Source organism: Typopeltis vanoorti, chromosome 5 (genome assembly GCF_054136105.1).
Source record: "Typopeltis vanoorti isolate ZY-2024b chromosome 5, IOZ_Tvanoo_1.0, whole genome shotgun sequence".
NCBI lineage: Eukaryota > Metazoa > Arthropoda > Arachnida > Uropygi > Thelyphonidae > Typopeltis > Typopeltis vanoorti.
The window spans coordinates 164,201,235-164,215,151 of NC_143553.1; the positions used below are offsets into that span (position 1 = coordinate 164,201,235).

Here is a 13,917-nt window from a genome sequence, read left to right on the forward strand (position 1 = left end):
GACTGGTGTTTGGAGAACTGGGGGACATCTATAGAAGCTTGGAAAGAGTATGGTTAACAAGGGTGTTAGAGCTGGGTTCTTTACTTTTAGAGTGGTAAATGAGTGGAATAAGCTGCCAGAGTCTGTTGTTGGTGCTATGACAGTGAGTGAGTTCAAGGCAAGGTATGATAGATACTGTGAGAATGTCATATAGTTGTGTGTAAATGATGTTTAGGGCCTCCCTCGAATAGTCTAAGGACCCCCTGGAGTCTCCCGTAATAATAATAATAATAATAATAATAATAATAATAATAATAATAATAATAATAATAATAATAATAATAATAATAATAATAATAATCTGTTTATTTCAACTTCGCACCCCACAGATTCAAAATCTATTCAATAACTATCAACTTCCACACTTTGCGGACACAATTCCTATGCAATCATTAACAGCACTCTCCCTCCTCTTTTCACATCTCTATCCTTCTGGAAAATTATATATCCTTCTAATTCTATTCCGGACATCACATCCTCCTCTGGCAATAAGTTATTCCACTTCAGAATGTTGTCCAGAAAAGCAAATTCTTCAGCTGATTGTTTTTCATTGCCTTTCACTTCTGCTTAATCTTTGTATTAAATAAGTGTGTATTTTAACTTTCTTAGTTTCGTAATTTTATTATGAAATTGAAATAAATCTGTGAATACATTCACGGTATTTAGCGTGTTACATGTCTTAAATGCTAAGCAGGTGGCAGTTTGTGCGAAGTGGCATTGTCCTGCTACCACCGACAACGAAGGTGCCAATATAGGTAGTTGTCTACCTTGGTGCCAAAGAGTCAAATATTTGTGTTACGGTAACGTGTCGGTTGTTGCGCATGCCGTCCTGTTTTTATTTTGTAGCGAATGACTCAGCTGTTAAGTCAACAAGATGCATTTTTCCATCCCAGATACCCAAGAAGTTAAGGAAGAAAATGGATCGTCGTACGTTGTAAGTGGTCCTATTCGTTATCAATTTATATGTTGTACCACTTCTGTAAATAAAAGATGTTTACATCTGATAACTGCTATTTCGTATAGCAGCTGTATAGATAGATAGGTCTACAACTATAAATCAAAGCTGGTGTTTGTGTGCGCGTAATTTGGGTTTTGCGTTACGAGTTAGCATGCTGTTGTTTACATGACACTATGCATACTTTATGAATTTTGACATCCCCTCATTATTGCCATTCTACGTTAACTATTTAGAAATTATATAAAAATATCAGTGATAGGAAACTTTTAGAAATATATTACTCTTAACATTAGTTACGCCTTTGCTTTTATTATGATTTTCAATGTTATTCATTAAATCGGTTACGCGCACAACTGAGGGAACGAAGCTTTTACCGATCCAAAATTATTATTATTTGTAATGTTTTGGATTACGAAGATGCATGTAATTACGAATGCACCGTACGCTTATTAATTTTTATTGTGCACTGTGGTTGACTGTCTGGGTTATGTTTTCAATGCTTAATGATCTAAATCATATTTCGATGGGCAAAAGTTGCGTATCTGAACATGTACTATAATTAAGCTGAAAATAGTGTGATAGTGTACGATCATCTTGAGTGAATAATTGTATGCAGTCACTTAACTTGCTGTGGCACATGCATGCTTTCACAAACTCCAACACCAGATGTTAAAAGAAACTTTCACTGCATAGCCAGTGCTGATTAAATTCTTCTGGTAATATATACTATTCTAACAGCATTCAAGTAGTACCCACACCAATACAAAGGGAAGAGAAACCAGTACTGCAATGTCTAATACTAGAAGCTGGAAGAGGAAAAGTAATGGATTTTAAAACAAGTACAATTTGCTCTTTTCTGAACATTATTATATATTCTCATTGTACAATTATTATTATTATATCACACCTCCAGGGAGTCCAAAGACTCATCGAGGGAGGGCATCAACTCTACAACTCTTCATTTCACTACTCCACCAACCTTCATTATCTAACGCTAACGCCATCTACCACCACTAGTGCTTTCACAGACAATCACAAACATCCATGCCCACAGCAGGATTCGAACCCGCAGCCAATACACATGCTCCTAATCACAGTTTGTAGCCAGAGGTTAGGTTGGTACAGAGGAAGTCTGGCTATATAGCTAGAATAAAGCCTAATTTCATAATTTATTATTTTGTTTTCATTTTCTTTTTTATTATTATTATTTTTTTTGAACTTCAGCTTATGGTTTAATAAAATTATGCAAAAACATGTATAAAGAACATAAGCTCCTAGATTCTTGTTTTTAGAGAAAATTTTGCTATAGTTCTATACAGTATACACATAAAAACACAAGGTAAAAGGATTATTTATTAAATATACTGCCATATATTTCAGACTGAAATATATGGCAATATAAACCATATATTTCAGAATGAAATATATGGTTTATTCTTAATTTTTTAAAATTCCTCATGGGCAGATTTTTCAAAAATATCAGCAGAACAGCTGTTAGTGTCCTTAGCCACAGCCATGACTTTGCAGTAGTGTCCTTATACTTCATGCTGTATATAGAATCGACAGCTTGCAACCTACTATTGCTAATAACATCAGGCCTGAGGTAGCTAACATCCTTATGCAAGTGCCACCACTTAAAAGAAATCTGACAGCCAGATCCATATGAGTCTGCCAATTCCATGGAGAGTGTAATAATAATAATAATCTCTAAAAGTTATGGAAACAAAAACAATTGCTAGAGCTGACAAGAGTAACACTACTGTAGTGATCATAATCAGATAATGAGTGTTTCTCAGAGATCTATACTACATATAAACCATTGCATTATGATCCACTAGTTCTCAGAATAAGCTATTATAAAGACTTCTAAAATTGTCACTTCTTGGCCTCCTGAAATAGTTAAAAAAAAATCTCAACCTGTTTAGGCTCTTCTCCCATCCCAATATATGAATTTCCTGAAATTCATAAACATGATCCTCTTTGTCCCCATAGTGGATGCCACTGACTTCTTCTCCCTCCTTTTAAGTTAGCCAATCAGTTAGCTAAATCTTTAACTTCCACTTATTGGTCAAACTTCATCTTATATTGAAAATTCTGCTCATTTCAAATCTTTAATCCAAAATTTAGTTTTAAATAATATCATGGTGAGTGCTGATGTCAGCTCATTATTATTATATGTGAGGCCTATAGGGAGTCAAGGACTCATCAAGGGAGGCTATAAATCACAAACCAGCTGTCATACCTTCCCTTAAATTCATTCACATTAGATGCACTCACTACCCCTAAAGGCAAACTATTCCACTCACTCACTGCTCTCTGGAAGAAAAAAAACCTAGCTCTTACCCCTTTCCTGACTGTGAATAAACTTAACTTCCATGGATGTCCCCTTGTTCTATCTCCACCTTCCATATAACGAAAAATTTCATCAGACAAAATCCTATAACACCCATTCAGAAGTTTATAGAACTCTATCATATCACCCCCTCTTTCTCCTGTTAACCAGAGTCAGCAATCCACAATCTGTCCTGTAATCCAGATATAATCTTTGTAACTCTTCTTTGCACCCTTTTGCACAGCTTCTTTATCCCCTTGGAACCTGGGAGACCAAATCTACGCACAGTGATCCAGATGTGGTCTTATCAATGACTTATAAAGAGGCAAAACGACTTTTTTATCCTTACATGTTAAGGTGCTCTTCAACATTACAATCATTCTCTGAGTTGTATTTGCAACTTTTGCTGTGTGACCTTTGCACTTCAAATACCTATCCACCAATATGCCAAGATCCCTTGCCTCCTCAGTTTCTTGTAGCATGACCCCACTAATAATATGATGCGGGAACTCTAATCATGCCAAAGTGCATAACTTACTAACATCAAACTGAAAGCCATTTTCTTTTGCCCAAATTTCCAGCCTATTCAAATCATTTTGTAAGTGCTGAATATCAGTAGCATCCCTGATTGTCTTGCCTATCTTTGCATCATCAGCAAACAATTGCACATCTGTTGTTAGACTTTGCCTGATGTCATTAATGTATAGATTGAAAAATAATGGACCAAGGACTAAACCCTGAGGTACACCACTGTTCACCTTAAATCTGGCAGATTCACACCCACTGTATACCACTTTTTGATATCTGTCTGTCAACTATCCCTTGACCAAGTCAAGAGTTTATACTCCAATCCCATATTCTCCAGTTTATGCAACAGCCTTTCATGTGATATCCTATCAAATGCCTTAGAAAAATCCAAAATTATCATAGTGTATCCATTTCCTTTATCCAACACTGCTGTAACATTGTTACAAAATATGAGCAAATTGCTAAAACATGACCTTCTTTTAGTAAACCCATTCTGCTCCTTTGCAGAGTATAGCATGTTTGTTGATCCATTTCTGTATGTGAGTTCTTACCAACTTCTCTAAAATCTTCACTAGCACACTATATATTTCATAACACCCGAGATACTGATAGCTCAGTAGTTAGAACATCAGTTTTTGCACCACCCTTGTACAGTGGAACTATCATACATTCCTTCCATTCCTGTGGTATCATTCCTGAACTGAGACTCAAATCATACAAAAATGTGAAAGGCCTAGCCTAGCCTAGCTAATTCAACTGAACATTCATTTAGGAACTAGGATGATATTCCATCTGTCATCCATCTGATGATATTCCATCTGTTGCATAACCTGCATAAGAATTTGCAGGTTATACAAAAGATTCTTATATATGGAGCAGTAGCACTGTGCACCATGTTACATACACCTGGTTGATATATCTTAGCAAAGTGAGCACTAATTAACTGAACAATTTCATTAGCTTCTGACACTTGAGTACCATTTGCATTCGATAAAGTTATGCTTTCACATACAGTGGAACTATCATACATTATTTCTTTTGCTTGCTGCATAATGATAAAATTTTTTTGGATTGCCTTTAGCTTGCATGAAAAATTTCTTTTCATACTCCGATTTAGCTTTCTGCACAATACTCGTTACTTTTCTGGCTTGAGCTTTATATATTTCATAACTCCTCTCACTCTTATTCTCACGATATTCTTTCCAAACCTATTTATTCTTTGAACACTAAGGATACATTCAGATACTGCCTCATTTAAGCACTTTTTCAAAGATTCCCATGCATTGCTGACATTTTTTCTATTCAGTAACTGATACCATGGGACCAAAGATAGTATTCTCCTAAGTTGATCATAATTTACAGCTTTGCAATTCAGCTTGTAACCTGTTTTAATCGAAGCATCAGTACAATTAGATATTTCCCAAGAGAAAACAGAATGATCACTGTCACCAATTGATGGTAAAATAGCCATATTCTTAACAGAGATCCCTTCCGATGCTATGAGCAAATCCAACACTCTTTGACCTCGAGTTCCTTCTTTCACATGCTGCTTGAGAAAGTTGCTTTGCAACAATTTAATAAATTCCTCTTCTTTCTTATCACGAGATTTCTCTTTTAACCAATTACTGTTCGGAAAATTAAATTCACCCATAATGATCACTCATTTGGTACCCATAAGACTAAATTGGTGATGCATTTCTTCGTCCCCCACAACTGAGCTGCCAGGTCTGTAGCAATGCCCCACCATATATTTCATTCTGTTAACCTCCACTTCACACCAGATGGATTCAAACTCATTGCTACATGGAGTATAAACTCTTGACTTGTTACTATCAGTTTTCTTCTGTTTCTACCCTAACTGGACTTGTCATCTGATCTCATTAGTAGTACTCCTCCTCTATATCTTCTGTCATTCCTAAAAATAGTATACCCATTACACTCGATCCCACTTACCATATCTGATTCTGATAGCCAGGTTTCACTAATGGCAACAATCTTAGGTCACCAGCGTATTTAATAAAGCAACGAGCTCAATCCTTTTGTTTGTAATGCTCCTTGCATTTGTGCATAGACATAATAAATTACCACCTAACCTATTCTTATAATTAGATATGCAATCTATTTGGTCTTGTTCTAGAATTTTCTCTTTTCCCTTCCCAGACATACTTAAAAGGTCCAAACCAAAAGTATATGTTTCCACCCCTTCACCACATACATAACTATGTTAGATGACATCATCATCAAATTTCTGCCATGTACCCTCAACGGGTGTACATGATTATTATTATTCGTGACACCTCCAAGGAGTCCGAAGACTCATCGCGGGAGGAAAATAACTCGCTGCACCGTGATTCTTCCAACCATGCTCATTACTAACTTCCTATCTACAATTTTCCTCCAAATCAGTCTGTTACTTGTCAAGACTCCAACATTATCAGATCTTATATTTCTATCGTCTAAGGCACTTTTTACCGTATCAATCCACCTATATCTTGGTCTTCCTCTGGGTCGTTTTGCTGCTAACCTGGCAGAGAACACTTGTTTTGCAAATCTTTCTTCGCCCATTCTGTTTAAGTGACCATACCACCTGAGATTAGCTCTGCTAATGCACTCCTGGATGCTGACAATGTCAAGTTCTTTCCTAATATCCTCATTTTTAACATGATACTGCCATTGATGCCATCTGTTCATGCCTCTAATCTTTCTCAGAACTCTCATATCTGTAGTCTCTAGTCTTTGGTCAAGTGTTTTACTTCTGACCCAGCTCTCAGATCCATAAGTTAAAACTGGTTTGAACACTGTTTTGTATACAGCTAATTTAGTGTTCCGACTAATTTCTCTCTTATTCCATATGAATTTATTCAATTGACTTCCCTTACCAGCTTTGCTGATTCTGTTGTCTATTTCTATATTTAATTTACCATCTTCACTAAAAATCGTGCCTAAGTAGCTGAAATGTTTTACTTGTTCCACAGGTTCTCCATTCACAACACAGTTGTCATTTTCAATGATTCTGCCTATTTTCATTGTCTTTGTCTTTTTATTGCTGACCTTCATACCATATCTATTACAACAGTTATTCAATTTAGGCAGGGAATCTTGCAGACTTGCAGCGGATTTATTTAGAAGTATAACATCATTCATATAAAGCAAAGAGCTGACATTAACGTCTCCAATTTTGATATCATGTTTCATACCACTTTCCTTCATAATGTGATCCATATAGATAATGAATAACAGAGGGGATAATGTACATCCTTGTCTCACACCAGATTTAACATTAAACCATCTTCCTGTACTTCAATTCTAACTGCTGACTTATAACTCAAATAAAGACTAAGTATTGCTTGATATAATGCCCCATTGATACCATATAATTGTGGCGTATTGAATAGCTTCTCTCTTGGCACCTTGTCATATGCCTTTTCCAAATCGACAAAACTTAAATACAGATCTTTGTTATATTCCCATGCTTTCTCGCCTATTTGTTGTAAAGTGAAGATCTGATCCTGACAGCCTCTATTTGGCCTGAATCCAACTTGTTCTTCACCAAGCTTTTCTTCCACAATTCTTCTCAAACGTTTCTCAAGTATACTTGCATAGATCTTGCTAGGAACATTCAGTAGAGAAATACCTCTGTAATTCTCACATTCAGTTTTATTTCCCTTTTTATATATGGGTACTATGAGAGCTCTACTCCAATCATCGGGAATTCGTTCCTCTGTCCAGGCTTTCTGAACTATGCAGTGCAGCGACTGTAAGACTTATACCACCATACTTCAGCATTTCTGGTCGAATATCATCTACTCCTGCTGCCTTTCCACATTTCAAGCCTTCGATGGCTTTTTCTTCTTCAAGTAAGGATATGTATTCCTGACTGCATGCCTGGTCAGTGTTTTTTACCACTGTGCTGTCATCACTGCTTGTTTCATTTAGCAGTTTTTCAAAGTAATTGCTCCGTACTTCAAGGATATCTTTTTCTCCCGTTTTCATGTCACCTTTATCATCTCTAACTCCTTTTACAGCACTCTTTCCTCCATTCCTAAGCTTCAACAACCTCCAGAATATTTTGCCACCTTCTTGATATTTATTTTCTGTATTCTTGCCAAAGTCCTCCCATGAGTTTTGTTTAGCTAGTTTTACACAGTGTTTTGCATTCTTGCATTTGTCTCTGTATTCTCTAAGAGCACAAGCTGACTTATTTGCCAGGAACTTTTGATATGCTTTCTTCTTTTCTTTCACTGCCTCTTTAACTTCCCGTGTCCACCATGGAGTTCTAATTTTTCTATCCTTGCAGACAACTTCACCACATGGCTCTCTAGCTGAATCAATCAGGGCTTTCTTCAAGGCTTGCCACTGAATCTCCAAGGTTTGATTCCTGTTCTCAAACTCTTTCATTTTTTCTTCAATAAACTTTATGTATTTTAGTCTACAGTTCATATCTGAGAGCTGCTCAACTTTTATTCATGTTAAAACTTTCTTGCATGTTATTCTTTTCAATATGAAATTCAATTTTATCCTGCTCAAGACTAAATAGTGATCGCTTCCAATTTCAAATCCTCTGTACACTCTGGTGTCCTGCACCAGGGAGAAAACATCACTATCAACAATAACATAGTCAATGAGACTTTTCTTATTCCTTGCCTCTTCTCTCCATGTGAATTTGTGCACCTTTTTATGTTGGAACATGGTGTGTTAGTAATAACCAGTCCATGTCCTGAGCAGAAATCCAACAGATATTTGCCGTTATTATTAGCTTTGCTCTTTTCTCCAAATTTTCCCGAAATATTTTTATGTCTCACAATCATTTCCTACTCTGCTATTTAGATCCCCAACAAGGCCCAGCTTTTCCTTTATCATTGTCTCAGTTGCTTTTTCTATATACCTCAAAAAATTCCTCCACTTCTACCTTAATAGAACTTTCTGTGTGACCATGGGCACAAATAAGTCTCATTGTCCAGTTCCCCATTCTCATATTGCCCACATTACTCTACTTGAGACTGACTGCCATTCAAGAAGATTAGCCTCGTGTTTTGTGTTGTATACTATGGCTACTCCTTCTTTTCCTTGATTGTCATTGCCTGAATATAACATTTTGTATTTATTGCTCAGGAAGATCTCACCAGTTTTGTCTTTTTTGTTTCAGTCACCCGTATTATGTTGATCTGGTACTTATCTAATTCCTCAGCTAGCTCCATTTCTTTGCCATTCAGGCTTCTTATGTTGATAGTACCTATCTTTAACTCTGGTTATTTTGAGTTAGGGTTCGCTTTCAGATTTGTTCCAGTAGCTGACTTTTTGTTGTTCGCCCTGGTTCCCTGACGGAAACAATGGGGGCCTTGTTTAACCAGGGGATGTCCCAGCCAGCATGAAATTTTGTCATGTTGTACCATCATTTTGTATTTTGGTTTAACCAATAGGAATACAATTTGGTCGGCTAAATCCCAAATTGCCAGTCCATCCTCGTTCGTTCAGTATCTAAGTAGATACCCAACAGGGTGCACCACGAGAAGGTAAGGATTGGACATTAGGTCAGAAGCCCTGGTCAGTTCTCTGCATTCCTTTAAAGGCTATGTGGAGGTCTCGTCTCAGTTATACATCTTTGACCCTTAAGCACCCGTTATGTTCAAAGACATTCATATCTTTATCATGTTTGCATAGCATACCATATCTGAACTTCTACGTAAATTTTTCCCATTCCTCCCTTGATGATCTAGTTTCCTGGACTCTCTGCATTAGGTAATTTCTCCAGGCTCCTGATGCCAAATGAATTGAAGTGCAGGCCATCCCTCTTATACAAGTCTTTTCTGCCATCAAACTCACTCCACACATCTAAAAACTTGCATTCATTTCTTCTACACAGCCTGCACTTGAAATCATTTGCTATCATCGCCCTCCTTCTTAACTCAGTACTGTCATGTCTGTCATAATCATTTGCTATCATCGTCCTCCTTAACTCAATACTGTCATAGCTGGATAGCAATCCTACAATTTTTAAACTATCATATTTCTTTCTTGCTTCTTCCAACAGACCTTTCATCTTCTCTCATAGTATATTTGTTACTACTTAAATTATTAGTACCTACAAGAACTATCATCTCTTTTACTTTTCTTTTTGATTTTCATTTACGCTTGTCATATTTTTAATTTTCATCCGTAGGAAACTAGAAGTGGTGACTCCCTCGGGAAGCATAAATATTAAAATTGAGTCACCATACTATATCGCCTTTTTTCTTAGATTTTAACCGACTTGTTGTTATTAATATTATGATTACCAAGTTCAGTACTTTCTTGTTTGTTCTTGTGCTGATCCTTTTTTTATCCTGTCTAAGTTTAATTAAACGTTTTTCCAATTACGGAGACTTGAAAAGGTGTTGTTGAATGAAGTGGATGTGGAGAATCAGGGAAACTAGAGTTATTAAGGGGGATGGAAGTAGTTATGCAGACTTTAGGGAGACAGTTGAGTGTATGAATGTGTGTAATATGCCCGAGCGAGTACGAAGGACAACAAATCAGAATGGGATAGTTAGTATAAGGCATCAAAATAGGATGGGACAAATGGGCTTCTGCAATTCATGTATACTAATGCCAGAAGTATTAGGAACAAGAAACAAGAATTTTTGGCCTTGGTTGGCACTTCCAGGCCACAGGTTATTGGCATTAGTGAAACATGGCTGACAGAAGATGATATAGCTAGTGGGATTGAATGTGAGGGGTATGGTGTGTTTGTTCAGGAGTGACAGGGAGAATAAAATGGGGGTAGGAGTGTTATTGATGATAGTTGATGAGTTGCAGCCAAGGAGAATAGAAGTGGAACTGCAGGATAGAGAAAAGAGCACATTTGAGGCTATTTGGTGAGATTGAGACTAGCAGAACAAAATATACAGTTGGGTGCTGCTATAGACCAGGTGATGAAATAGATGGTGGAGATAGTATGCATAAGCAAATAGAAGAAATGAGTGGAAGGAGAGTAATTATTATGGGAAATTTCAACTATGGTAACATTGATTGGAAGGAGGAGAGGACACACAGAAGGAAGGAATTGGATTTTATGCGGTTATTAAGGGATAACTATCTGCAGGAGCATGTAATGGAAAATACTAGGGGTCATATAGTGCTTGACCTAGTAATTGCATCTGAGAATTTGGCTGTAACGAATATGACCATGTTGCCACCAATTGGTGAGAGTGATCAAAGGATCTTGACCTGGGAGGTGGCTGAAGGTGTGGAATTTACAATTAAGACAAGGTACATGTGGAATTATCAGGCTGGTAAGTATGACACGCTTAGGAGTTTGATTGGTTCAGTGCCATGGCATATAAAACTGCAAGGGCTGGATGTTGATAGTGCATGGGAGGCAGTTAAGAAGTGTTTGCAGGAGGCATTGGCTAACTGTATACCTAGAGTCTGAATAATAAATCACGGATGAATAACACCATTAAGCTTGAGCTGTGAAAAAAGAAACAACTGTGAAGGAAATTTAAGGAGAAAGGTGACCGGCAGGCACATGAACGGTATAAAGTGCAGGCCAGAAAGGTAACGAGTGTGGTAAGAAAAGCAAAAGCGGATTTTGAAAGAACATTAGCCATGCAGGCTAAAGAGAATCCCAAACAGTATTTTCGATATGTTGCAAGTAAAAGAAAAAATGTATATGGCAGAATGATTTTAAAGAATACCGATGGTAGGAAGGTAACTAAATCAGTTGATATAGTGGAATTACTGAGCGAGCACTTTGCAAGAGTATATCATCCAGGTGGTGACATTGCAGAAGGGATTTCCCCTCTTTCTACCCTCCCTCATTCAATGAGGGGGGGGGAATAGGGGAAAATAGTCCCACCGCATAAAGGAAGGTTCCAAGACTGTTGTTGTAAATTACTGACTCATCAGCATATCAGGAATTGTTGTCAAGGTCTTGGATAGATGGAAATGGGATTCTGTATGTGGGGACAGCATGGTTTTGCGAAGGGTAGATCATGCCTCAGAAACTTGCTCACGTTTTATAACACAGTGATGGCTGAACTTGATAAGGGTAATGGGTTTACAGGGATTGTACTGAACCTTGCTAATGCCTTTGACAGGATACCACATTGAATTCTAATCGGTAAACTGCAGCATATGGAGATGGATAGGAGGGTAGTTGATGGAGAGATATCAGAGAGTGGTTTATTCAGGAGTAGAGTCCAAAAGACAGCCTGTGACTAGTGGTTTGCTGCAGGGTTCTGTTCTTTGACCACTACTGTTCAATTTGTTCATTTACGATATAGGAAAGGATCTGAGAGGAAGTGTTCATTTGTTTGCTGATGATGCAAAGTTGGGTAGAGTAATAGTGAATGCACATGATGTCAAAATCTTGCAGGATGATTTGGATAGATTGGAGGACTGTGCTAAGGAGAATGGGTGTCAATTTAATGTGGTAAAGTGTAAGGTTATGCATTTTTGGGGTGAAAAGATTAGCAGCAGTATATCACATTGGTGGAACTGTACTCAAGGAGATTGACGAGGCCACAGATTTGGGAGTGTTGGTTTATAGGGAATTAAAGTTTAGGGGGCACATCGTAGCTAAATCAGCTCATCAAATCACTTGGTTGCTGAAAAATACTTTAACAAGGAGAGACAAACAGGTTATTGTTCCTCTGTACTGAGCCTTGATAAGACCTCATCTCAACTACTGTGCCCAGATTTGATTTGGTCACCTAGGTTTCTTCTTGATGAGGAGGAGATGGAGAGGATCCAGAGGAGGACCAAGATGATAGCAGGTCTATGGAATGAACCTTATGAGACCAGGTTGAAGATTTGTGGGTTGCAGAAATTGGTTGATAGGCAGAAAAGGGGTGATATGATTGAGACATTCAATTTACTGAAGGGTTTCTATAAGATTAATTCAGAAGATATTTTTGAGAATAGGACTGGTGATGGGAGGACTACGGACCATACATGGAAGCTGCACAGGAGTGTGGTTAGCAAGGGTGTTAGAGCTAGGGTTTTACTTGGAGAGTGGTGAATGAGTGGAATAAGCTGCCAGAGTCTGTTGTGGGTGCCATGACTGTGAATGAATTCAAGGCGAGGTATGATAGATACTGTGTGAATGTCGAATAGTTCTTGACATGATGTTAGGGCCTTCCTCGATGAGTCTATTGACTCCTTGGTGTTGCCCATAATAATAATAATAATTGTCTGGTCGATTTTCTAATATTCTTTTAATCGATATATTTCTAATGTCAACTTATCCTCAGATAAATTATCATCACTGCAGCAGTACTTTTGCTCATGAGTACAAATGTTATCCTCAGTAGTAACAACTTGAGCTTCAAACACTGCCTTGTTGTGATGAGTTTTTGGCACCATTCTTAAGAGTTTGTAAAAACTAATAATATTTCTGCAATTATGTTATAAAATTCTGTAGTACAATCATTACTCTAAAAATCTACAATAATATACTAAAAATACCAATGAATCTAAGAAAACTCTTAATAAATGAACAAAAATCGCAGATCTTTCAGGAACTTTGCAACAGCACGTCTTTTTAGCAGATAGCCTTGACACCAAAAAATTTACCAATAAATAAAATTATTTACCAATATCCCCCTTTCTGACACTTTACTGAAAAATGATTTCTTTCTCCTGATATCATTGAAATTTTGAATTTGCCATCCATGCTGGCAATTTCTCTTGGAAGGATACCATATATAAACAGAATTATCAGCTGGATCCTCTCTCTAGCCAATTTCAGTATGGAACATTTTAAAAAGCATGCCCTTGATACTGCCATTCTCAAACCTTCTGTCTGGCTAAGATATATTGTGTTCTCTGTTTGGCCACATAGCTCAGACACATTACTTTTTCTTCTTCCACTTCAGTATTCAGTTCATTATAGAAAAAGAAAATAGCATGCCTTTTCTAGATATCCTAATGATGCATCTTCCCAATGGCACTCTTTCTTTTTTAGTTTACAGCAACTCACCCACACAGATACATACATAAACTTTCTCCCCCCACTCAACAGTTTGGTGTTATCAAAACCCTTGTAAACAGAGATTCCAATATCTGTTCCACCCAGGCT

The 13,917-nt window shown here is 37.3% G+C and overlaps 1 protein-coding gene across 1 annotated transcript in view; it reads left to right on the forward strand.

Moving 5' to 3' along the window:
• The first annotated feature begins 790 nt into the window (after positions 1-790).
• The window catches only part of LOC150107023 (sorting nexin-17-like), a 206,827-nt gene continuing 193,700 nt past the window's right edge, over positions 791-13,917 (forward strand). The window contains exon 1 of the mRNA XM_090392897.1: positions 791-973. Coding sequence (XP_090249023.1) covers positions 914-973 — 60 coding nt within the window. The 5' untranslated portion in view covers positions 791-913. The remainder of the gene's footprint in view (positions 974-13,917) is intronic.